Raw genomic sequence first — 26790 nt, forward strand, 5'->3', positions numbered from 1 at the left:
AAAGATACATTTGAAATCCTCAGCATTGCTCTGGGGTAGGTGGAGGGAGGAGTCTGATCTCTTCTCGGCAGCTCATGGCCCACCTCCAAGGCCCCAGGACGTGCTCAGAGCAGACAGTGAAGTTCAGGTTTGTGGCAGTGTGATGGGAGCCAAACTCAGAATAGGTCAGAACCTTCCCTTTCATCTGTCACCCAGTCAGGCCACCCCAACTGGTGGCCAGATTGCTTAAAAGAGACTAAAACAGAAGGTACTTTGCAAGGCTATAATAAGCATTTTATAGCAAGGTAGGCCTTTCCTCCCTATTGGACCGCTTGGGGAGTCTTTGGAGGTAAGAAAGTGTAACTTTCATGGGCAGGAAGCAACTTAAATTTATTTGGTGATTTCCCTTTCTGTAACCAAACCCTATGCCTCGGCAAGTGAAAGGACCATATTCCAGAACTGTGTTTGCCTCCACCCTGGCTAGGGTGTGAGAGCCCCAAGTGGTCCCTGCGGTTGGTCTGATCTCAGGCAATGACCAGCTGAGCTCAGTTTCTCTCCTACCCTCTGCCATTCTGGATATTTCTTCCATAGGGCTGAATGGACCATGACCTCTGGATGTTGTTTGGCCCCCCCCAAGCCCTCCAGTTACTCAGTCCCAGGCTGACGCGCCTTCCTGAAACAATTAGGGCAGCCCTGGTCTGAGATATTTTACATGGATCCCAGTTAGACTTGGCACTGCGCCCAGGGAAGTCGCTCATCTGGTACATAGAAGGGAAAATGGCACACCACGTGTGCCTCCCATGCACCCAACCTGATGCTCTGCTTGGCCCCTGATGGTGAAGCAGAGGAGACAAATGTCCTGGCACGTCATGCTGGGTGTCTTTAGAAAGCAAGAACGCTGAGTGGCAGAGGAAAACTCGGGGGGTGAGGAGCACATATCATGCTGGAAAGCAAACTGCTTCCTTGGTACACATCTCCATATGGGATAAGCCCACACCACATATGGGTGGAGGGATGTGCAGAGAACTCTAGATCCCACGTGCTCTGTGTGGGACCCAGCTGAGAGTTTCGGGCACAGCCTTGCTCCCTCTGCCTCTGAGGTTCTAGTTCCCAGTGTGCCAGGGACAGGAGGACTGTCTAAACTGGGCCCCAACTGTTTGAGGCAACTACCTTTTCCACTTATTTCAAACTTACAAGGCAGAATACACCCCGGAGGGCTCTGAAGTTTTGTGCTGCTGTGCAGGCATCTGTGAGCTGCAGGTCCCCACAGGAAAGCTGTCAATGGAATCAGCAGTGGGAGACAGCTGCCCCCTTACTGACTCTGGAGCTTGAACCTATGGCCCAGGATGCTTTGCATGGTTGTCATAAAACCAGAAGGAAAATGGGAAAGGTCGAATTTAAAAGCCAGAATATATTTTGCTGAAAAAATGTGTATGTGTGTGCCTTCCAGAGAGTGTGCTCCCTGAGAGAGACTTGCACAGTTCATTCCAACATAAACAGGAACAAGAGGTAACGGCTCTACTCAGTAGAAAACCAGCAGCATCCTTTCGCTCCCTGGGGATCCCCCAGGGTCCTTATTAGGCAGCCTCTCCTGTGGCAGGAGGGGTATGCCTGGTCAACACAGCTATAACTCATCCATCATGGCCAGCAAATCATCGCCCTTGCTGGTGCTCCACCTTGGCTGGTCTGTGATCTCAAACTCCCCCATGATCCGAGCCAGCTCTTTGTTCCTTTGCTGGTCCTGTTGGAGAAATGAGAGGTGCAGTTGGTATTCAATTCTCAGCCCACCACTGTGATGCATTTCAGTTCCTCACCTGTTTTTCAGGATAGGAACTATAGTTACATGCTGATTAGAGAGAAGAAGGGAGGGCCCCTGAAGTTCAAGGTTATTACAAGATGAAGAGGGGAGTAAGATCTGACTTGTGGAATCCTTTGCACACACCTGAGTAGCTTGTATGTTGACAACTTCATAGGATAACTCTTCTGGCCTGCTCAGCGCTGCTTGTCTGCATAAGAAGGTAGAGAAGTGGGTCAAAGGTTAGGGTTCTCTCCAGTGTGGCAAACTGGCCCTTGATAATTTGGCAACCTATTTTTTTTCTGCCTCATCTTCTGTCATTTCCCTTCAACTTTCTACCACATTGCCAACCAAGGTACCCTACACTCCAGAAAGTCAAGTCCTATGACATCTCTGTGCCTTTGCACATACTAAACTCTGCCAAGAATGCTTTCCCTTCCTCTGCTTGGCAAACTCCAAGATCCAGCTCAGATGCCAACTCCTTGGGTCTGCTGGTACAAAGTCATCACTGTGTCTTCCATTAGCGCATTGATGAGTGTGACGCTGAAATAACTTATGTACATGTTCAGTTTCCTACTATGTGGGGAGCTCCTGAGGACAGGCTCTAGGTTCTACACTCCATCTTTGTGTCCCCAGCACTTACCATAGTACCTCACACACAGAAGTGCACAAAAGAAGCTAGTTCAATGGATAGGAAAATAGATGGCAATGCCCACCCCAAATATTTGTTTGTGAGGATGATCATGAGAGAATGAATGCAGAAGTGCTCTATAAACTGTAAAGCACTGCATAAATCTCGGTGAATGACTACCGCGACTGGTGTTAGGCCGTCTAATCCTAAAGACATCTCTACCTTCCTTTGGTTTCTTAACAGACTTTTCTTAATATGGTGACCATGATTTCCAATACTTCTTGTTCACCTGTGCCATGCTAAGTAAAACATTAGAACTATCTCTATTTTTTGAATGAATTCAGAAGGTTCAGGCTATTTAATACTGGTGGATTCTTCTTTAACTAGGTTATTGAATTTGCTGACATGTCATTTGTGATCTTTACAGCTGTATTTATAAGTGTCACTGGTTTACAATGGCCCCTTTTTTTGGTTTATCACACATAGGATTTTTATATATGTCTTTAAAGAAATAGTTTTAAAACATACTCCTCCTCTTCATCGGTGGTAAAGAGATTCAACTGGAATCCTGGCTCAGGGCCCCCGGGTTTCTTAATCTCCATTCCTCCCATCAGCCTGGCCAAGAAATTCAGCTCTTCTTTAGCAAGAGGGTTTGGAGGAGCAACGCTTTGCTGCAGAAACAATTGCATGATTTTTAGCCACAGTGAAAGTGATCCTATTTCCTGCTGAGACCCAGAGACCCAGGGTGGTATTATAAAATAACTCTACATTATTTCTGGGAAGTACTGGGACCAAATAAAACATAGAAAACAGGCTTGACCAAAAGAGAAACCATCTGCGTTAGAAGCAGAGGGACTCTAGCAAGACAGCAAACCAGAGATTTTCACACTTTCAAGATGAGTGCAAGGCCCCAGGGACTCGGTTACCCTCAAACTACCTTCCTCCTTGAAGGAGAACAACACTGCTTCCTCTTGGGTCAGTCCAGTTCCCTCAGCATTCTCAGCATTCACAAGCAGCCTTAGCCAAGGCTCCAGGTCCAAGGACACTCACTCTATAGGAGCTACCACACTGCCCTCAGGTGGTGACCGTCGTGAACACATCCCTGAGTCCATTCCCTCTCAGTCCTGTCCACGTCAACCTTCTCCCCTTCTTCCCTCGGCTCCCTCTAACCCAGCCTTCCCCTGCTCTGCCTCTCCCATCACTCTGCGGCCAGAATCACCTAAAGTAGAGTTCTCATCCCACTTCTCCCATGCTTGAAACAAACCTCTGCGCCTCCTGCCTAAAGGACGAAGTCCGAGTTGTTTAAGCCCCTACCTAATCAGGCCCCTGTGTCCCTGTACAGTCGAATCGCTGGCCGCCTGCCTCAATTAGGCCATGATCTAGCCCTGTTTCCCCCAAACACTATGCTCTCCCGCCCTTCGGAACCTTTGTTCAAACTGTCACCTTGGTCTGCACGCCCATTTCTTCATCTCAGCTGTTTAGTATCTTACCCACTCTGGAACTCCACTTGAATATCACCCCCTCTGAAAAGCCTTCCTGATCCCGGCCCGTCTCCACCCCACTGCACAGCACACGTGCTCTGGCACAGCGCTTTGTTCAGAATACCCAGGGGGCTCTTCTTCCATGTGCTATAGTTACTTGTTTCTACTGCTGTCTTCCCCAGAGTACCACAGATCCCTTCAGGACGGGACCAGGTCCAGGCCAGCTTTGTGTCCCTAGGTACCCAGCCTATAGAAGTAGTTCGACAAGCATTTGCTGAATAACTGAATATTCCATCATTTGTCCCATAGCTAGCTGGTAGCTAGCTCAGTGAAAATTGGTAAAGGTGGAATTCAGAGACCCTAAAACCCCATTTTGAACTTAGCTACCACATCATTATATAGGGAAGCATTGAAAAGGGATGTTTTCATGATCAGAATACGCACAGGTGCTGAGCTTAGCAACCATGGACCTAATGGCACTGGTACGATGCTAATTTCACATGTCCTGGTGTGTGGTTCCCACTTAATTATGGTGATTGAGCCAAGCCTAAAATTACCTAATTAGTCAGATCACTGGAAGTCTCCATGAGAAACTACAATTAAAAACCTGTGTACTTGTAAGCCTGAATCGAGAAGATTGCAAACAATGAGAGAAACATTGGCTAGCTTTCAAATCTAGAGTTCCCACCCTTCTCCCCAGCCATATGTTTGTATCTAGAGTTAAGCTCAGAAGAAGGGAGGCAGAAGCTCACCTGCGTCTGTGAAGCTAAGTTGTTTGATGGTCCAGACATATGGGTTTCCACAGGCCTGTTCACACTGTACCTGGTGTCAACAGAATACCATGACAACACTGTCCAGCCCTTTACACCGACTTCCTTCCAACCTGTAAACAGCTCACAGCTTTTATTTTGAGACATTTAAAAGCATCCAGAAAGGTGCTGGGATTACAGAATACAACTGAGTGTCAACCCTCAAATTTCACTTCCTCCCAGGGAAAAATCCCTGGGAAGCTGTGTGGAAATGCCTCTGCTTGCCAAGTTACATGGAATGCTGGAAAAATGTGAGCAAGCCTTTCTGGATCTCCATGGCCACTTAACATCATTTCTTTTAAACATGTTGAGTTGTCTTATGTTTGGAAATCTTAGGTGCCCTTTAAATATGGGAGAGCTCTGCATGCATTGTATCTAAGGGGCAATCACTCCACTTGTCAGCAGGGATTTTTCACAGCAGAAGTCACAAGCCGACTTCTTAAGTGAAGTGACTTCCCTTCAACTTGAATTCATTCCGGGAAGGAGAGTTTGCTTACATATTAGTTCCCAGTTTCAGGACTCGGTCTCCATACAATTCAAAAGAACCTTCTTTTGTTGCTGCGACGTAATTTCCGCTGTGCTGGAATTCGACCCTCTTCACTTCTTCACCTTTGGTGTTGAACATTCTACAATACAAATTATGACATGATGGAATGTTCTCCAGGCTCCGGTAGTCATGGAGGCATCTTTATTCTTTGTACTATGGGACAAAGAGGAATTTATGCATTCCTTCAAGATAAACATACTGGTTGTGGTAATAATAATGATACAACAACAATAATCATTATAATACAAGTAATACAAGTAATATTTATTGAGTCCATGTCATGTGCTGGGTGCTGTGTGAGCACTTTTGAGTATTATTACATTATCTTATTCGTCCTCGCAGTAACCATCAGGGAAATGAATCCTGGAGAACTAGGTGACTTGCCGTCAAGGATCTGCTACATGGCAGAGCTGAGGTTAGAACCTGACCTCCTCATTGCTGTGCTTTACTGAAGAAAGAGAGGGGCCCAGTGCCCTGCAATCTATGTGGTGGCCCACATGTTGGTTTCCCGGCACCCCAAACACTGGCCTGACAATTATTGTTGAGAATTCACCTGATGAGTCCCGGGACTTCAATTCCCCAGGGAACAGGCCCGGACACTGGCAACACAAAGCGACCGTTAGAATTCTGAACTCTGTCCTTTAGAAAGATGGACACCTGGGGAAAAAAATACATTTATTGTCATTTTTCTTGATATATTTTCATAGACATAAGCATTGTGAGGATGGAAAGTGTGTAATGGGTTAGGAATGTTACCTAGTGAGTCTGTAACAATAAGATCAAAACTCCTCGTAGCTAACACCTGCAGAGTTGTAGTGTTTTTACAAACAGACTTGTTTTGAGCCTCATAGCAAATCTTCCAGGTGAGTTGTATCACCCCCGTTTTAAAGACGAGAAAGCTGAGGTTCACAGAGTGAGGTGACTTGCCCAAAGAGAACAATGGGAGACAGGACCCGGCTTCAAAACCAAGGTGACTCCAAATTCCACACCCGTTCCTCAGTTCCCTGCTAACTTTCCATACAGCTGTGAGAATGAGCTACAAGGACCTCACTGTCTCCACTGTACAGACGAGGAATCGGCAGCTCAGAGATTAAGACACCTCTCCTCAAGGCCAGCCAGCTCATAAGGGGCAGAGCTGCGGATTCAAACTAACCACTATGTTTCTGACTCTGGAGCCCGAACTCTTAGCCGTGCGCTGACTGGGGCTGGAGCAGGTGAATCCAGCTGGCACGAGAGCTGGACGGTCTTTCATGTGACTGAAAACACCATATACGCTTATTTCTACTCCTGGGTTTGCGTACTCTGTATTGAGCTCTTGGTCAGATTAAATCCCATAAAGATTGGAGCAGTTAATCAGTTCTGTTGGATCTTAGCTTCCTCACCTGTCCAATGACAAACTGGGAAGTCCCTTCAAACTCTGAAATTCTACAAAATTATATTTGTAACATCATCAAGAATAAGCATCTGTTGTGTGCTAGGCACTGAAAATGCAAATTAGTAAGGATTTATAAGCTGTCTATTGGGCAGGCTGATGGTAGACTGACTGTGTAGCGTACATCTTGGCTGGGCCACTCCTCGGCTGTAGCTTTTGGTAAGTTATACAACCTTTCTGTGCATCATTTTTCTCTTTGGTAAACTGGGGGTAATAACAGTACCTATTCAATGGCTTCATGTGACAATTAAATCAGGTAGTAAACAAAAAGTATTTATGTACTTAAGAACCTGACACATAGTAGGTGCTATTATTATTAGTATTACAGTCTAGTTGGACACAAACATAAAACGGGAAAAATGACACTATAAAGCAGGCTATGTGGACTAGTATATGCGTTGTAGCCCACTGAGGAGAACGGCTCCAGGCATGGAGGAGTGACTGTGGGTTTGGAGCTAGACCTGGAGGAGGAAGGTGTGAAGACACTTCAGAAGCAGAGATGGGCAGGCACAAAGCATGCTTTAGGCGGAAATGTGTAAACTGGTTTAGTTAGAGAGTTTGGCTGGATGACCGTTAAGGAATTTTTAACTTTGAGAGTCTGTGATCAAGGGATGTGAATACAGGCATGGAGAAAGAAAATTTGGACAGAGAAATGAGGGGGGTTAAACACACACACACACACACACACGCTCCAGATGCTCCATTAGCCTAATTCTAATAGGTCAACTATGTCACAGTAGATGTGAAATGTACAAACTTAAGGCAAGTGTGTGTCTGTGTTTGACCCGAGAATCTGCCCTTGGCTAGATACCGTAGACTGTTGGGTCTGTCTGCTTGCCCAGCCCCTCTGCTGGCCCTCACCTATAGGTGTGACTCTCTCATGTTCTTTTCTTTTCACTCCCCTCCCCCCACCCACCCACCCCACCATCTACTCCCATATACCAGTGTTCACTTGTGCGGACGGCTCCCAGATCTCAAGCTCCCACTTAGCATTTTACCCTGGGCACCTGAGCCATCAATCCCATTGCCTATTAGACGTGTCCACCTATAGGTTCCATGGGATACACCTCAAATTCACCCTGCTTAGAATAGGCTCATCATTTATTTTTTCAAACCTGACCCTTCTCTGGTGTTCCCAACCTCAGTGGACAACGTCACCAGGTCACCAAGTGAGCACGCTGAGTTCCCCTGCCTACCACCTTCCCATGTCTATTCAGTCACCAAGCCCTGCCAGCCCAGTGGTCACTCCCAGTATCTGGCCCCTCCTCTCTACCCTGCTCCCTAGTGTAGACCATCGTCATCTCTTGCCCGGCCACTGTGGGGACCTCCTAACTGGTCTCCCTGCCTCCCCTCTCATCTGTTTTGGATCCATCCTCTACTCTGCTGCTGAAGAGACTCTTGTAAACTCCTATCTGACCATGTCCCTCTCCTACTTTGCCTGCCAGATAATGTCCAGTTGGCCCTTGTTCTTCTCTGCAGCCATGCTCCTCCTTGAACCCTACGTTCTAGCCATACTCAGCCGCTTGCAGCCTTCCACCACCCCACACCGCCAAATACGCCGGGCGGTTATATGGCTCAAACCTTTACTGAGATGGTGTCTTCTGCCTAGGGTGTCCATCTGAACCCCTTCTGTTTTCCCATGGGCCTGGTAAAAACCTATTTCTTTTAAAAGATATCAGATCCTCTATGACGACTTTCCTGATTCTCTTAGGAAAACGGACCACCCCCTCCTTTGCATCCTCTCCTTTACACTCTTCTGTTTTAGAACCAAACATCTGTAAGGCACTTAGTATATTTTCCCCTCTCTAATGAGGCCAGGAACCCTGTTTCTTACAGAAAGAGGAAAGGAAGGTCACTGAGCTATGGGGCTGGAGTGCTGGGTGAGACATCTCCATGAGCCTTCACGCTCCCCAGGAGGATGACAGGACTCTGGTGGCTGGGGGTAGAGTGAGTCAGGGATTTAAATGCTCAGTGAATATGGGTGAGTGACTTGGCTGTGATTTTCAGCAGAGTGGTGAGTACAGGGCTTTGGACAACGTTTGGTGGCTGGTCTGCCTTACAGGAAGAAGGCTAAATTTGTGAGGGCAGGAGAATAATGATCTGAAAGTGACGGGGAAGCAGGCAGAACGCTGACCCGGCTTCTCACATCCTGCCTGCGGGTGAGGGTGAATGACCAGCCTCCACCAAGTGGCCAGAAGTCTTCAAATACCATCTCTGTGCTATATGCTGATGATGCCCACATTTACGTCTCCACTCTGGACCTTTCCCCTGAGCTCTAGATTTGCATATTCAACTGCTATTTGACCTTGCTATTTGGATGTCTAATAGGCAAATCAAACAAATAGAATTAATTAATTTTTCTACCCAAATATACTTCCCTTCAGGGCTTCCCCCTCTCAGTAAATGGCATCAGTTGCTCAGGCCAAAAATTTCATAGTTGTTCTTCATTCTTCTTTCCCCCATTCTGCAAATCTGATCTCTTAGTTAAGTCTTACCAATCGTATCTCCACTGGTAGCATTTAAGCACTTTCATTTTGTACCTAATTTCCACAATGGTTTCCCAGCTGCTGTCCTACCTCTACCCTGACCCCATATAGTTTATCTTCCACAACACAAATTAGATCATGTTACCACTTACCTTAAGATGCTTCAAATCTCTTCTGTACTCTTAGAATAAAATTCCTTACAAGGGTCTAAAGTTAAGTCAACTGGTAGGTACCAGTTTATTTAAAACCAGTATCTGTTCTGATTCGTCAGTGCCCATGCTGCACAGCTTGTAAACTCTGAGTGTCACTCCTGCCTAGACCTGCTTCACTCACACTGGCTTTCGCCCTTTCCAAGGAACACATTGCGCTTCTTCCCATCTAAGGGCCTTTGAACTTGCTGTCACTTCAGTTTAGATGCTGTTCCCTGAGATCTCTGTTAGTTACATTCTTAACGAAACTATCTATCCTCAGAAAGGCTGTCCTTAACTCTACCATCTAAGGATGTGCTGTCCAGTATAGTAGTTGCTAGTCAAGGGTGGCTACTTAAATTTAATACAACATTGAGTTTCTCAGTAACACTAGCCATATTTCAAGTGCTCAATAGCCACATGTGGCTAGTGGCCACCACAGTGGATAGCACAGATACAGAACGACAGAAAGTTCCATTGGACAGTGCTGGCCTGATGCAAATCTCATCCCAGGTGCCCTCTATAACTCTACCTTAGGTTGCCATCTTCTTAAGTGTTATCAGAACCAGAACATAACTTACTTGTCCTCCCTGTTTCTTGCTGCTAGCGGAGAACCTCCTCAAGGCAGGGTCTCTTTTCTGTTCACGTATATATCTCAAACACTGAATACAGTGCCTGGCATAGAATAGGCACTCAACAAATATTGGTTAGACTGACTAGTTTTCCAGGGATGAAATATTTCCAAGTGGAGTGGATAATGGAGTGGAGGTATTAAGGAACATTCTATGAAGAGGCGAAGATGGAGTGATGTTTTCTAAGAACTGAAACAATGGAAAGAATGTGAGGAAAGTGCATGCTGGAAGGATGCATGACTGGGAATGAGAGTACGGGAGAGGGTGGGTGACCCAGGCAACTCTGGAGGTGTTCTGGAGGGCTGAAAAGGGTTGGGAATGGAGATGGTTGCAAACGACAGCTCAGGATTCCAAATGGAACTCGTCTCCGGGCAGTCTCTGGCCAGGCCCCAAGAGCAGGTCAGCGCCTTCATTGCATTAGAGCGCTTCCGGTGTTTCGCAATTATCGCAGAAAGTTTTGGATATCAGATGAGGAGTTTTGGTTAAACAATGAGCAAGGACGTATTAGATCAGAGCCGTGTTTTCTTGATTTAGTTAGTTTGTTTTGCTTAAAAAAAAAAAATCCAAAAACTATCAAGACTGCTTTGGAGACAGAGAAAAATCTGTATAGGCAATCACAAATTGTAGCCGAGCAGAAATACCATTAAAGACCAGACTTGGAAAACCAGACAAATACTACAGACCAGTGGCTAAATACTGCCAGGATGTGGGAACCCTATTCCTCTTGGTGAGCATTCTGGTACTTCACTGCTTGCCCATTTAGCAATTAAAGCTTAATATATTTTGTGGTTTAATATACTTTAATGATTTTGTTATAGACTTATTATTAGAAGTGCCTTTTCATTATATTGAATTTTATCTTGTCAGACTTGAGAAATCAATATGGCTGCTTATATTACTACAGCCCATAAAATAATGTGCAAATGTGCCCAGTCTTGATAACATGATGCAGAGTCTTCAGTATTTTAAAGCAAGGTGAAACTTAATCTTAGTGGTACTTTCATATTTTTAATTTTAATTGATGACTAGTAGGGACCTTAATTTATATCGATGTGATTATTGTTCCATCCATAGCAAATGAAATTATTCATGAGGGTTAGAAATAAAAATGGCCTCAGAGTTGAAATCTGTTTGTCTTCCCTGGTCCATGGAAGGGAAATAACAACCAGGCACTAAACATGTTCTAAGTCTTCTTCTTTTTTTTTTTTTTAATTTTTATTTTGTGAATATGTTACACGTGCATATGTACAAAATTCAAAGGCCCAAAGGGTATACAAGGGACCCTGTCTCTCTTGTACCCGTCTTCCCTGCAGTTTACTACTCCCGGGGGACAACCACTGTGACCAAGTCCTTGCCTATCCTTCCAGAAGCCCTCTATACTATATATGTATACATTGGCAAATATATATCATATGCTACGTCAGTTCATCCTCCCAACAGACTCTAAATGGGTTGAAACTAAGGCTCAAAGAAGTAATTTGCCCAAGGTCACAGAGCTGTGCTGGAGTGGGACTCAAACACAAGAGTGTTTGACTTCAGAGCCTGAGCTCACTTTCATCCATCTTTCCCGTATCAGTGTGTTAAATTAGGGGAAGGAACCAAGTCCTGTCCAAGAGAGACAGTGCCCCAAATTCGAAAGCTCAGAAATATGTTTGTAAAAGTGATGGTGTAGAATTGTCTGGAGCAGGCGTGACAGGAGGAGGCAGGGTGCAATGGGAGGCAACAGCCAACAACAAGTGTGAGGGCCTGAGCTAGGCTGGTGGCAACAGGAATGGAAAGGAGGGTGCGGACAAGGAAAAGGCAGACTCTGGGGGCCTTAGAAGCAATTAGATGGAGACCAGAGAAGGGGAATCATGGGTGACACTCTGGTTCTGGGCCAAGTGAGCGGAGGAATGATGGTGCCCTCAAAAGAAATCAGGAAGTTATGGCAGGATTTGACTTTTGGAGATTAGTTTAGCTACAGAAATTAAAATTATAGGCACTGGCGGGCATCCTCGTGGAGAGTTTGAGCAAGCAGGTGGACATGTGGTCTGGCTGGCAGGGCTGAGGCAAGGGTAGGGTAGAGGTTAGATTCAGGAGTCCTAGGTGAAGGAGCTAGACAGTGGGGAGGAAAGAGATTCCTAAAGAGCAGGGGGTGGGTGGAGGCAGAAGGAGGAAGTTCGGAGACAGGAAGACAGAGAGGAAGGAATGAGAGGCATGGAGATGGAAGAGGTAAGGGAGGGCCAGGATGGTATGGTGCCATGAAAATTCCGGAAAGGCAAGAGTTTCATGGAGAAGGAGGGCAGCCTCCTAGCAGCATCAGATACTGGAGAGGTCAATGATACTAAAGGTTTGAGAAAAGGCTTTGCAGTTTGAGATCAGGCTGGTGGCCTTGAGAGCACATTTCCTCTGAAGAAGGGAAGAAACCATGTTTTAAAGAAACATATAAGGTAACCATATGATTTCACTGATATGTGGTATATAAACCAAAAACAACAAAGAACAAGACAAACAAATAAGAAAAACTCATAGGCACAGACAATAGTTTAGTGGTTACCAGAGGGTAAGGGGAGTGGGGTGGTGGGAGATGAGGGTAAAGGGGACCAAATATATGGTGATGGAAGGAGAACTGACTCTGGGTGGTGAACACACAACGGGATTTATAGATGATGTAATACAGAATTGTACACCTGAAATCTATGTAATTTTACTAACAATTGTCACCCCAATAAATTAAAAAAAAAAAAGAAAGAAAGAAACATATAAGGTAACCGGGAAGCAATGGCAGTATTATCTATCCTCGGTCCACTGAAAAACTGCTGAGATTTGTTATTAGAAAGTTTCTCATCACGAAGCCGAATACTGAGGACATCACTACCTGGGCAATCTCAGCCCTGTCTGCCAGACTACTTGGCACCCTCTTTCCCTAGGACAGCCCTGGCAGGGTGCTCGTGGGCTTCTCATTCACTCACCCGGATGTGCAGGTCCTGGAAGAAGGTGAGGAGCGTCTGCCGGATCAGATGGAACTCCCCTGCAGGGAGACCCCCATATATCTGCCAGAGGCAAAGCAGAAAGAAGCAATTCACTTTCAGAAGTGAGATAAGACGTGCAGAGAGGTAGGGGTAGGTGGGCGCTCAGGGATGGGAGCCAGAAAAGCAAGGAGAGGACTCAGCTGCTGGGGTAAGAGGGGCAGCAGGAGAGCCAGCACCGCTCTCTCGCCAGAGGGACAAACCCCATTGTGCCACCCCAGGCACTTCACCTCTTCTGTCCCCCACAGACCTGAGGAGGCTGTTCCCCAAGATTTAGCAGAACATTCACCACCAACCCCCTTTCCGAAAAGTTAGGAGAAAATGACTAGGCTCTGTATCATTGCTTTCCCAATTTTGAAGGCAATAGTAAGAGGGCATAAGATGATACTGGGAGATTTTTAGAATTTTCTGGGAGAGTGGCAGGCTTTGCCATTCCTCATCCTGTTCTCTCTGTCACAGAATCTGCCTGTCATTAACAGAGGAATGAGAGCAAGCATTGGGGCGGAGACGTGATAAACTGAGGGTATCTTACTTCAAGCAGCTGCCGGAAAGTCTCATCCACTAGATGCAGGAGGGCTGGGGAGTCTTGGATGAATCCCTTGATGGCATCTAAATGATTGAAAGTGACCAGCAACACATCCTTGGGACGGGGACACAGCAATACTTGATATTTCAAAGCCATAGTCATCAGGTCATAGAGCTGCCAACCCACACATGAACAAAATAAACGGGATCATAAAAGCAGGCGTCAGAACCTCCAAACAGTGAAGCAGCCAAGCATTTAGTGAAAACAGTTCTGGGAATGTCATATAGCTCAGGCAACCAGATCAGTTATCCCTCAAACCAAGATGCTTTTGAGAGTAAAAGGGAGGTGATATTAATAATTACGCCAGGACAATAGGGGTAGACCAGGACATTGCTGGGCAAACCAGGATTTGTGGTCAGCTTATGTGCAATGCTGATGAAACATGTTTTAAACAATATCGACAGCTGTGGGGTCCTGTACTGGGTGCTGGACTCAGAGCGAAAACCCAAATTCAAGCCCTCCATTGCTGCTGACAAGTTGAACGGCCCTGGCCAAGTCTCCTCACCTCTCTGAGCCTGAGTTTTCTCATCTGTAAAACACAGATTCCCTAATTTCCTATTGTGGCAGAGCTGCTGAGAGGAGTAAATGAGAAGATACATATGAAAGTGGCAAGTATAAAGTTCTACAATTGTAGAAGAACAATTTTAAAGGATGAAACTACTTAATAGCAACAAGCTCCTCTGTATGGTATGACCATCCATGAATGAGCAGATGCGAGAAATTGATGAGGACCAAAGTGGTCAAGATAGGCTTTATGGAAGAAGGCAGTCACAGGTTTCAAACTGGCTGAGGAAGAGGAAAGGCATTCTCGTTGAGGGGAACAGCATATGTGAGGGCCTGGAGGCAGCCATGAGTATGCTATTTTCCTGGGAGAATGAGAAAAGCCGACTAGAGAGGACAGTTCATGTTGAGGCTGGTGGGAAATAAAGTTGGATAAGTACGACAAGATTAGAATAGTAAAGGTTTTAGAAAGACAGGCAAAATAATTTAGACTTGAGGTAGGTGGAATTAGGGGGCTACTGAAGTTTTCTGAGCTGACATGATAAAAGTGGTGATTAAGCAAGATTGGTCAGTCTGGCAATGATGAGATGAGAGAAGGGAGAGACTAGAGTTAGTTGGATTAGCTTGTACGTGGCGCCTGATAGGTTTGCAATAATATCTATTGACTGTATGAATGAAAGAAATTTTGTTGGAGTAATCCAGACTTAAAGCCTGGAATAAAGATGGCAGAAATGGAAAAGGCAGGGGGAAAAGAACATATGATACTTAGAAAGAAAAGCTATGAGTTATACGGTGACTACCTGACTAGATTTGGGGGATGAGGATGAGGGCTGTCCAAAATGACTACAGCATTTTCAACTTAGTGCCTGGGAGAAGGACGACGCTACTGACATAGGCAGGGAAGTCTGGGGGATGGGAGACAGAAGGAGCCAATTTGGGAGAGAAGGCTTGGACTCGCCTGAGGCAGGAATGAAAAAATATAAACTGCTACCATCTGAGTGTTGTGCCAGGCACATTTATATACGTTACCTCACTGATCACATTTAATCTGCACAAGAACTCTAAGAGGTTGATGTTATCCCGAGTTTAAAAACAAGAAAATTTGCCTAATTTCACAGAGCTGGTAGTAAGTGGCAGGGTGACATTTGAACTCAGGATGGTCAGATCCTAAATTAGCATTTGCTAGAACTTTCTATATGATTTCATTTCTCCAACACGCAGCTAAACATTTCACTTAGAAAGTGGCAGACAATAAGGAGCAGGCTGGTGTGCGAGTGTGAGTGTGTGTGTGCGTGTGTGAGTGTGAGTGTGTGTGAGTGTGTGTGTGTGTGTGTGTGTGTGTGTGTAATCCTAAAGATACAGATGTGAGCCTCTGCCATCATTATCAAACGCTGAGCACCTGTTGTATATGGGACACCATGCTAGGAATAAAGGATAAAAACAGATATACTCATAAGATGAAGAAACGAAAGTTCAAGAGTTCTTCAGTAAGTGGATAGTGACTGCTAGAGCTAAGACTTGAATCCAAGTTTGTTGATTCCAGATTCCATGTCCTTTCTCTGTGGAAACTTAACCGTCCTTAAAGGTAGAGGGAGCAGAGCAAGCAGAACAGAAAAGATAATTAACATTTTATTGAACAGTAGATCTACTATGTGCCAGGCCTAGGGGGTGTCACCATGTATGTTTCTCACTTCATCCTCCCAGAACAGATAAAGTAGCTCTTGTTATCCCCATTTTAAAGATGAGAAAAGGGAGGCTCAGGGAGAGAAAGTAACTTTCCAAAGGTAAGTGGCAGGAGGTCAGAGGGCACAGTTAACGGCAGTCTGTCTCTCTGAGGTTTCCAGGTAGCAGCGATAAGTGAGCACTGATTTTGCATACCTAGCACCCACCACTGTCAGTCCTCATGATTTTAAAAAATTCATATAATGGAGGAATTTGAAAAGGAATTATTATAATTTATAAAAATGAACTGAAGTCCATATTTTATTCAGATTTCACTAGTTTCCCCGTAATGCCCTATTTCTGTTCCAGGCTCCCACGTTACATTTTGTTGTCATGTCTCCTCAGGCTCCTGTTGGCTGTGACGGTTTCTTTGACTTTCCTTGTTTTTGGTGACTTTGACAGTTTTGAGTACTGGTCAGATATTTTATAACATTACCTCCGAATGTTATTAGGTGTTTTTTCATGATTAGACTTGGGCTGTGGGTTTTTTGGGAGAAAGATCATGGAGGTTAAGTGCTATCCTCATCATACCATGTCACGGTACATACTACCAACATGACTGTCACCGCTGATGTTGACCTTGATCACCTGGGTGAGGCAGTGTTTGTCAGTTTCTCTACAGTAACGTTACCTGTCCCCCCCCCCCTTCCCATACTGTCCTCTTGGAGGGTAGTTATTAAGTGTAGCCCACACCTCAGGAGGGGGGAGTTATGCTCTCCTTCCGTGAGGGCAGAGTAGCTATAGCAATTATTTGGAATTCTTCTGAGTAGGAGATTTGTCTATTTCCTGCCATTTATTTATTTGGAATTTGTTTCCCAAAGAGAGAGACATGTTCATGTTAGAAGTAAAGACTGAGCAGTTTTGAATTTGCTTTAACAAAAAAAAAAGCCTGGTTTTCAGAGCTGAGATTTGTTAAGAATGAAGCAGAATTCACGTTTTTAGGGTTGAGCTAAGGTGTTCATAAATATGGGCGTGCAGACCAGTACTCTCGTTCGGCAGGTGGAATGATATAAACAATACAAGGGCTGGTGCAGATGACTTCTGAGCTCCTTCCCAACTCTGGAACTCAGTAGCAATATTTACAAGTGCCTTTTGCTTTTGCAAGGCACCTTTGCATACATTATATGTGATTCCAGTCTACGATAATCCACAAAAGATACAAGAAATGCAACCCAGGGGGGATGGAGGCAACTGTCTGCTCACCTTATCCATGCTGGCCTGGTTCAGTCTCATGATGGAGGCATGAGCCAGGCGGTCATAGACAGTCCTCAGGGCCTTCTTGGAGTAGAGCTCTTGGGGTTTGAACAATTCCTCCATAAATTTCCGATTGAACATGGTTGAGATGATGTCATTCAGAACTGTAGAGACAGGAGAGATACAGCTGAGCAAGGTACTGGAGCAAGCTTTATTCAGGAAATGACCTCTGTGTACAAATGGGAGGGAGGAGCTGGGCCCATGCCCAGTGGGGATGCTGAGCGCTTGGTGAGATCCGCTCCCTGGGGAGAAACCACACAGATGTGCCAATAGCAAGCAGGGTCCAGAGTGCCTCATGAGACCATCTCGGAGCAAACAACGTACGTGTATGACAACTTACAAACGTGGTGTGCTTCAGCGGTTACAAACCAATTTACATACATTACCTCATGTGGTGGTAGGGGAAATGCTTCTTCTTTCTTTAAAAAACATTCCTATAAGCATTTTCAATTAGATCTCTTCCTTAAAATGAGAAATAGCATCACTCTTTTTTGTTTGTTTGTTTGTTTGCTTGGCAAATTTATAACATGTTTACTTAAAATTAAATTTTATAAAAATTGGACCAGTAATGGTAATTGACTTTTTCTTGGCAAAACATTTTATGACAATAGACAAGTCTACAAACTGGTTAGAGATAAAAATATTTCTAATGTTTCTATAAGACGTATATTTCAGATTAGGACCATTTCAGAATGCCTTAATTTCTACATTTGATCTATAATATTGATATTACACTGTAGTGCTATATCACATGCTATTGTTCAAATGGAAAATTTCCATCTGGTGAGAAAAAAAGGTCCCAATGTGTGTGCAAACCAAAGTGTCTAAAATTCTAGTTCTTGATTCACTCATTCATTTAGATATTTTTTGCAACTCAAATACTATTAGTTGAGGGCTAGGAAAACCCTCTGGTACAAGAAATAGGAACAAGTATGGTCGAACACAGATAACTCTTAATTAAACCAGGTATATTCTGGCCTATAGATGAGAGTACATAGATGCCAAGAGTATACATTCGTAGTAATTAAAATTAGGAAGAAAATTGGTTACTTAAAATAATTATACAAAATCAATTATAAAACACAAGTGATTATTACTGAAAGATACAAACGCCTTTCTTTTGCCACACAAAGGATATGCCAGGTGATTGGCTGAGGCCATATCTCTTAGAGTGAAGGGAAGGTAGAGCATTGAGGCCATATCTCTTAGAGTGAAGGGAAGGTAGAGCATTGATTTCATGATTTCAGGCAGTCTCTCTACCTTAAGTAATTGATAGCAATACCCTGAAGGCTCAGGTCAACTTTCCCCCCACCCTTCTTCCGCCGCCCACCCCCCAACCCCGCTTCCAGTTCAAGCGGTTGTTTCTCAGTCTAGATGTGTAGGACACAACTCCCTGGCCCATGCTGGTATTAGGAGCCTTGTGCTCTCTCCCACCCCCACGGTGAGGCAGTTGGTTGATGGGTCGTTGGTCGGCTGCTCACAGCAGCTCACAGTAGCCCACAGCAGCCCAGCTCTAGGGAGAGCCATTGTTCACAATCTTAGCTGTAGAGGGCGCAGCTCACTGGCCCATGTGGGAATAGAACCAGCGGCCTCGGCGTTAGGAGCATGGCGCTCCAACCACCTGAGCCACTGGGCAGGCCCAAGTCAGCCTTTTAAAGGAGCTCAAAGAGCATTTTTGGGGGGCAGGGGGATCTGAGGGCTGGTTGTATTTAAATCTTAAATGGAAGGGCTACAGAGAGACATGGGAGGAGGGTCCCCCCCCAACTTGACACAAAAGAACTGTGACTCCTTACAGAAGTGTTGAACTCACACTTGACCTTTGGATGTTATTCTAGACTCCATCCTATTAGTGAGGAATAACAAAATCCATCACTAACACAGGGTATCCCTCACATGTGACAATTTCAACCCATTGCAGCTTGCCCTTAATATACAAAACATGTCCCCAATGTGGTCCACTTGGAGACATAACTCTTCCAGGTTTGCCTCACGCATGGCCTTTTGCCTAAAACCTAAATAAGCAAGGACCTGCAATAAACTAGGTTTTCTAATGTTTTTCTTACTGTAGCCTATATAAAAATGCAGAATTTGCAAGGAGATAGTTACAAGCGAAAAGTCACATGTAAGGCCTCCAAAGAGAGAATCTGAATTTCCCACAGCTTTATGTAGGACAGGGAGAAGTGCCACAGAGGAGGAGTACAAGTTAATGAATCACATCAGCTCTGATTATGTTAATCTTGAGTCTTTCAGCTCTTATCAGGATCTAGGAAAATAGCTTAGACCCAAATAAATCAGTTCTAAAAGAAAGAAAATCGCAAGGAGATTGTTAGCTGCTCTGGCAAAGTATGTAAGAAGCAAAACGAAGCCTTTCCCTCTGGGAAGTAAATTAGCTATATACCACCAAGGCTCTTTGCACAAGAACGCGCCTTAAGTTCACCCGTTGGACCACAAATGCCCCTAGGGAGGAAATGGCAGTTCTATGGTTGGGCCCCAGGACCTAGGATCGTGCCTCTCATTTAATTCTTCGGAAAGAATATGGGGTCACAAGCTAACATGCCCACATCTCACAACATGCTTCGCCTGGCACTTGGTTGAAGTGGGCCTACTGTGTACCAGACACTGAGATAAACACAAAGAGGAAGGAAATGTTGTTCTTGCCCTGAAGAAGTAGCCCAGGTCATATTTAAGTTAATTACTATAGAGAGAAATAGTTTTAACCATACCTTAGTCTGTCTTGGTGTTAGGTTTTGGCACTCACATGAGCTTTGCATAATTTTCATGAGGCAGGAATGTACTAGAAGCCAGATTTCATCAGGAAGAAACTAGGGCCAGGAGCAAAGTGGTTTTTCACAGGGGCATCAGAAGGGTTAGTTAACTGAGCTTTAACATATGAGGCTTCTAGTCCTGGGTTCATATTATGAAGTTAGTTTCTGCTCATTATTTGTGAATGCTTAAGTTAAAATATATTCCAGTGATTCAACGACGTACACAAAAAAGCCTACAAAAATCCACACTTCTCACCTGAAATTCTGCCACACGTCAAGAGGTGGGCCAAAAATTGCTCAAGAGAAATGGCAAAAAGATGATTGTGAAATAAAAGAGTATAAAGCACTTCGGTTGGGCTTTTCTTTGCGCCTGGCCTAATGAAATAATTCTCTAGACGAAGGCAATTGAGTTTTTATCAAACCTCTGTTGTAAATTTAATTGTTTATGGGAACATGCAATTTGAAACCAAGGGTAAAAGAGAGAAGTTATTACTTCTGGATGGCTATCATTGTATGTTCCAGGTGCTGGGCTTAGAACTTTCCATGCATTATCTCATTTAAATCCCAAGACAACTTGGAATTATTATCCTTATTCTATCAAGGAGGAAAACTAAGTCTTAGGTTCAAGTCCAAGGTCACACAGCTAGTGTTGAAATTGGAATGAGGTTGTTTGATTCTAATGCCTGTGCTCTTAAATATTATATATGTTATCTCCTCAGCATACTTGGTGTAGTGAGAACATTTAAAATATTGAGGACAGTGACTGATGACATGCATAAACCGCACCCAAATGCCAAATGATAGGAGGTACTCGTGACACTTAAAGGTGAGAATGGCTAATGTCTTATTCTGAGGAATTGGCAACTTTTTCAGGTTTGCTGCTACCGTGTTTCCCCAAAAATAAGACCTAGCTGGACAATTAGCTCTAATGCATCTGTTGGAGCAAAAATTAATATAAGACCCGGTATTATATTATATTACACTACATTACATTATATTATATTATAGTAAAATAAGACCGGGTCTTATATTAATTTTTGCTCCAAAAGACGCATTAGAGCTGATTGTCCGGCTAGGTCTTATTTTTGGGGAAACACGGTAGTTGTAGGCGAAGAGGAAATTGAAGATTCGGTATGATAGGGCCACACTGCATGCATGATATCATGCCTTCTGCCCACAATCCTGACAGTCATGCAGTCACATGCTTCCATTTTTCTGGTTGCTCAACAGATATTTCTGTGTGCTAAAGAGAATGGTTCAAGGAAGGTCGCTCATGTTGAAGCACAATTCTTTTGTTTTACGATACTATCACAGAATTGCTTTAAGGACTACCAAATAGGACAACCTATCCAGAAGTATAGCTATTGCCCCAGTAGTCCCCAAAAAGCTTGGAATTGATGAAGAGAGAAAAGTACCTCAGGTGCAATATGGTCCTTATGCCAAATTTGCTTGGTTTTCACCTTACATGCTGTATTTATTTAAGGAAAAGATTCAAATATATAACCAATGTTTCAGCTAAAGAGAAACTCATGCCTATTTTTTCATTTTGAAATATTTAGAGTGGCCCCACTTTAAGCCCCACTGATAAAGGACTGAGTGCACCTATGGATGCAGACTGAATACATGCAGCCCAGAGATAGCATACCTCGTTTTCTGTCCACCTCTGTCCATTCATCTACATGAAGCATATAAAAAGAAAACACCAGTTCATGAAGCGAGAACATCATTTTCAAGGAGGCTTTAAAAATACCAATTTCAATTATCTGGTCTATGGAACTTTTATTCTTCATGTTGCACCAATGTCTAGTATGAATACTCGGCCTTCCACCGAGACTTTTAAAAGGATGATGGATAAAAAAGTTCCACAAAAGCCCTAGCGAGGCTCTGTCTTATACAGAGAGGCCTAAGAGGAGAGGAAACTCAGAAGGACTAGCTACCTGGGGGTTTGTCTTGAAAGGCTCAAGAAGTCATCCTCTGTAATGCTATGAGGATATACATGATTAAAAATAAGGTTTTTAAAAAACACTAACTTCTGCGAGGAAGAATAATTCCAAGAATAGAGAGAGAAGGGAACTTCTTTTTGTATAACCTGATTTTTTTTTGTTTTTTATTAATGTAAGATTTCCCTTTCTAGAGTACTGGTGGAACTGTTTGAATTAGAAAACTTGAATTAAAAGGAATACATGTCTGTGTTTCTGATATACTTTTTCTATAGAGATGTGTGACTGCCAGGTAAAAAGAGGGGAGTAATGGTAGGGCCACTGTAAAGAAAGTTCCTGAGGACAAAGGCAGAAAGATGCCAAGAGGAGACCAGATAAGGAAAAAAAAGGTACTTGGCTGGAGAAATCTGTAAGAATTAAGACCCTTTATGAGTTGAGACCTGGCTCTACCATTTACTAACTAGATAACTTCAAGCAACTTGTTTAACCTCAGTTTCTTCATCTGTAAAATGGGGATCATAATCGTACCTACCTCATAGGGTTGCTGTGGGGATGAAAAAGATAACACACCAAGCACTTAGCTGGCTTCTCTTCTAGTCCCCCTTTCTCTACTGAAGGACACTGGACACCACCCATAAAGGATGAAAGGACTTTTTTGTCTTTCCTTATTTTGGGGGGGCAATTTCAATCTAGAAAAACCACTCTCAGATAAACAGAGTTCTACACACCTTCACATTTAAAATACATTTTGTAACTAATGGTCTCCCTTGGAAACATTTGCCACTAGATTGTTTGAAAGGTGATTTCTGCAGTTATAATCAAAACATATTCGTGTCTTCAATACACAATGCCAAAAGCCCCTAAGAGACCAGTTTGGAAGGACAGCCAGAGCTGTGCCCTAACTGGCTGCAAAGGGTTCCCATTGCAAGGTCAGACTCCTCTGGGAAAATTTACCATCTTTCTCCCACAAGTCACAGGCGTTTGGAGAGAAAACACTGGGGAAGCAGCACGAAGAGTCAGACCTTCTTAAAGCTGACACTGGCTTCTTTAGCATAATGTCCACATCTTCTATCTTGTAGCATTTATTTTATAGGCAGTCTTGCCTGACAGGCTTGTGGGAATTCAGAAAGGTGGAGTTGCCACCCTTGCGAAGGTGTGTTTGGGAATCGTGGTGCTGCAAGGGGCTCACCTACTCGAAGGGACAGCGACTACCGGCTGCTGACAAAATGGAGCTGGCAAACGCATGCCCAGGGAGGGGTACGAGGCCCTCCTGCAGGCAATGACGCGGAGCTCCAGCAGAGGTCTCTGCAATGCTGTGCGCGCGTGGCCCCTTCACACTTGATCCAGGGGAAGATAAACGATGTCGTTTTTCTATTATTTCTCCAGATGACTTGTTTCTGACAATTCCACTTCAGTTATATTTTGAGCGGGAGGCATGCGAAAGGCCGCCCAGAGCTGCCTGTTAAATTGGAACTAGAAAAATAGGAACAGAACTTCACCGCCATTTAGTTGCTCGGTACTACACTGCGATCTGCAAGTCTTGGGAAAATAAAAATCACTCCATGGCTCTATGCCTCAGTTTCCCCCTTCTGCAAAATGAGGACTGCAAACAAAATGTAGTGTCTTATTTGTGAGTATTTTTAAAAGGGCGGGAGTGAGGCAAAGGCAGCTTTTATTATGCTTGCAATTGCTTAAAATGTGGGACATTCAATATGCAACACTCAAAAGTTGCACCATAGACAGTACTTCCTTTCTGTTGAGTGCTGAACTACAGGCTGCACTGTGGGGAAAAACTACACTACCTGCACTGGCCTTGTGAGAGCAGGACGGCCTCCAGGAGACCAATCAGTTGTGTAAGACAATGAAAACATCTAGAAGAAATATGGTTTCCATTCAAAGCTTCAGTGAAGCCTAGTTTACCGTGTCTGGTGTTTTATAGGCCTCTGGGCACGGTCATATCTCACAGTGGCCCCTGTTCCTGTAGCAACACCAACTCCAAATGGTGGCATGGATGAGTGTTTCTCAAGTTTGAATCCTACACTCTCTACTCTGTCTTCTACAAGTCCCCATCAGCCAACTATGGCACTTTCTGTTATTTCTTTTTAAAATCAGTGGGTATATTTTCAGTTACTTATTTTTAAAACCAGTGAGTATATTGGATATTTTTTTCAAACCTCTCCCTCTCCTCCTGACCCTCCGACTCCCTTCCTCCAAAGATTATGATACAGTTCCCCCAGGTATGGAAGTATAGTGCAGCAGCTAAGGACATGTTGCTTAAGAGTATGAAGTCTGGAGCCCCGTGACCTGGGTTCAGATTCTTTACTCTTCCTCTTACCAGTGATGCAACCCTGGGCAAATTAGCCTTAGTTTTCCCATCTGTAAAATGGGGATAGTAGTATTACCTGTGTGATAGTATAGTTGTGGGGATTAAGGTATTCACGGAAGTCCTTGTTACATGGTAAGTGCTTAATAAATGTTTGTTGTTGTTGTCATTAGGAAGACACATCTCCCAGTTTTAGAATCAGTTACTGGACCAGACTGATCAAAAAAAAGCCCTACCTCCAGGGGATGCGCAGAAGGGCTGGATCAGGAGACTGTGGAGGGAATGAGTGTGTGAATGTGAATTACCAAAGATGGCTCCTGAAGACAAAGGAAGCCAGTCCACTAGTATTCACAGGGTCTTGCCCAGATCTCTTCAAAGACAACACTCACTACTTATTGTGCTAAGCATGTCAAATGCATACATTATCTCATTCAATGCTTACAACTTTTCTGTAAGGTATGTATTATTACTCCTATTTTATGGAAAAAGAAACAGACTTATAGAGGTTATACTCCCAGGTCACATAACTAGTTAAATGGCAACGCTAGAATTGGGATCCGTATCTGTATGACTTCAGAGAACACACTCTTAATTGCCAACTTACACTGCCTTCCACGAAGCGGACTACCTACCACTCCAAGAACTACCAGTCAGGTCACAGTGCCATTAGCCCAAATGAAATCACGCAACACAGGCGCCAAGGAAAACAGAACTCCGTTGAGGAAGAAATGGCAACATCATATAAAACAGCTAATTTAGATAATCAGTTCAACAGACATTTACTGAGCACTGATTTATTCTGGTCTAGACATGATGCCAGGTGCAGGAGTACAAAGATGAGTAAGGCAATCACATGGGGGAAACACATACGGACCATTTCAGGATAATAATGGTCAGTGATAAGGTAGAGAGGCACGCATGGACTGCTATGGGACTACGTGCCAGGCCCTTTCCCCATGTGAGGGGGCATCCCAAAGGAAATGAATCTCAGGCTGAATAATGCAGGATGAAAGGGGAATTACTAGCATGGAAATGGGAGGTTTGGGGTAGGATGAGGATTGCTAGCACGGAAACAGGCAAGAATATACTTTAAATGGAGACCTACAGCAGTTAGGTATTAAGATACAAAGTAGGAGGCAGGCAGTGGAAGGTGTGACTGCAGAGGTGGCCAGAGATCAGATCAGGAAGAGCCCTGAAATGTCCTGCCAAGGACTTGGCCTCCATGCAGACAGCAGTGGGGAGCTGACACAGGGTTTTAAGTAGTGGGGAGTATGGACAGATTTGCATTTTAGAAAGCTTTCTGGCAGCAGTTTATAGAATGAATGGAGGGGGTATGCTATAGGGAGTTCCTTTCATCTCTTTATGCTTGGACTTGACTATCTCACAGGCATGATGGTGACTATCTGAATATGTATGCTTAACATCAATTGAGCATAGAGACTGCTGGAGAGAATCAATGTTTTAATCAGTGCCCATGTCAGTTAACTTTCCCTCCTCTACAGTGAAATATAATATTTCCTTCATATTTAATCCCAGGAAACTTGGTGAAAGCAGTTGTTGGTTGAGAGGGGAAGAAAAGAGGGTGAGAAAAAGGGTGGCAGAGTTCTGGGTGGTCATTTCTCTGGGGATTAGATGTGTATATGGGAGACAGATTTTGCATTTTAGAAACTCTCATATAATTATTTCCAAAATTGCATTCTCTTCCAACAATTGAGAAGGGAAAGAATGATAACTTTCTTATGTTTTACTATTTATCTGCTATTTCAGGACCCCACCTTTCTAGAAATAGCTTTGGAAATGAGCAAGACTGGCTTCCAGGTTATGAAGGATAATGCTACGCAGAGGAATGGCGATCAGAGCCTGTTCTGGGGGGAAGAGGCTAGCAAAGGAAATGTCTCCGGGTGGTGGGCAGCTGCGACTCCTACATTTGGGAGGGATTGTATGTCAAGAGAGATTAGGAAATCACCTCTCCAATTTGAGGGGATGAGGAAATTGGGGTGGGGGAATGAGGGTATCCTAACAATATTCAGTGGGGGTATTAAATCCCTCTGCTGTGAAAAGATCTTTTGGGCAATTTGACTCCTGAGGTGCTCTGACTGGATGGGGCTCCGGCGTTGTGAGAAAGGTCCCTGGCTGTAAGAGTGTAGGGTGCAGGGGTGTTGGTCAGTCTGTAATGGGGCCTGGTTGTGGGAGCTTAGGCGGCGTGAGGGGGCCGGGCTGCGGGGCATGAAGCTGGCTGTGGTGCCCGGTGAGGGGGCCGGGCTGCGGGATGTGGCACTGGCTGTGGTGCCCTGTTAGGGGGCCGGACTGCGGGGCGTAGGGCTGGCTGTGCGCGCTGGGCGCCTCTCACCTCTGCGGGCCTTGTCTCCCGGGATGTTCTGGGCCCGCAGCCGCTGGTCCAGGATGTAAAGCATCTCCCCGCCCAAGTTCAAGAAGAGCAGCGGTAGCGTCCGCACCGACATGGTGCCGGAAGCGAGCAGAGCGAGCGAAGAGCCCTAAGGTTGAGTAGCCAGAGGCCTAGAGGCCCAACCACTGCGTCCTCTTCGTCTGGTTGCTAGGGCAACGCAGCGGCCTGCACAAGAAGCCAATCAGCAGGCCGTTTGTTGGGAGGCGCCCAGAGGCGGACGCTTATTGGGCTGAGTGCCTGAGACCTACGGGGTGCATTTTGACTTTCTGAAGTTCTCGGTAATGGCTAGGGCTGGCGAGGCAGC

At 44.6% G+C, this 26790-nt stretch overlaps 1 protein-coding gene across 2 annotated transcripts; it reads right to left on the reverse strand.

Annotated features, from left to right (window-relative positions):
* Positions 1-1370: 1370 nt before the first annotated feature.
* On the reverse strand, positions 1371-26656 carry OSCP1 (organic solute carrier partner 1). 2 transcript variants are annotated; one of them, XM_019726541.2, is made up of 11 exons: positions 26430-26656; positions 21462-21491; positions 17001-17155; positions 13521-13688; positions 12932-13012; positions 5796-5899; positions 5193-5321; positions 4639-4708; positions 2934-3076; positions 1922-1985; positions 1371-1720 (listed from the first exon to the last, which is right to left on the reverse strand). In XM_019726541.2, the coding sequence occupies exons 1-11, from the start codon at positions 26539-26541 to the stop codon at positions 1604-1606; spliced, it is 1173 nt and encodes a 390-aa protein (XP_019582100.2). In that variant the 5' UTR covers positions 26542-26656; the 3' UTR covers positions 1371-1603. The 2 variants fall into 2 exon arrangements, with proteins under 2 accessions (XP_019582100.2, XP_019582101.2); XM_019726542.2 differs by lacking the exon at positions 21462-21491 and having other exon boundaries at positions 26430-26655.
* Positions 26657-26790: the final 134 nt, after the last annotated feature.

This window comes from Rhinolophus sinicus, linkage group LG06 (assembly GCF_036562045.2).
Source record: "Rhinolophus sinicus isolate RSC01 linkage group LG06, ASM3656204v1, whole genome shotgun sequence".
NCBI classification, from domain to species: domain Eukaryota; kingdom Metazoa; phylum Chordata; class Mammalia; order Chiroptera; family Rhinolophidae; genus Rhinolophus; species Rhinolophus sinicus.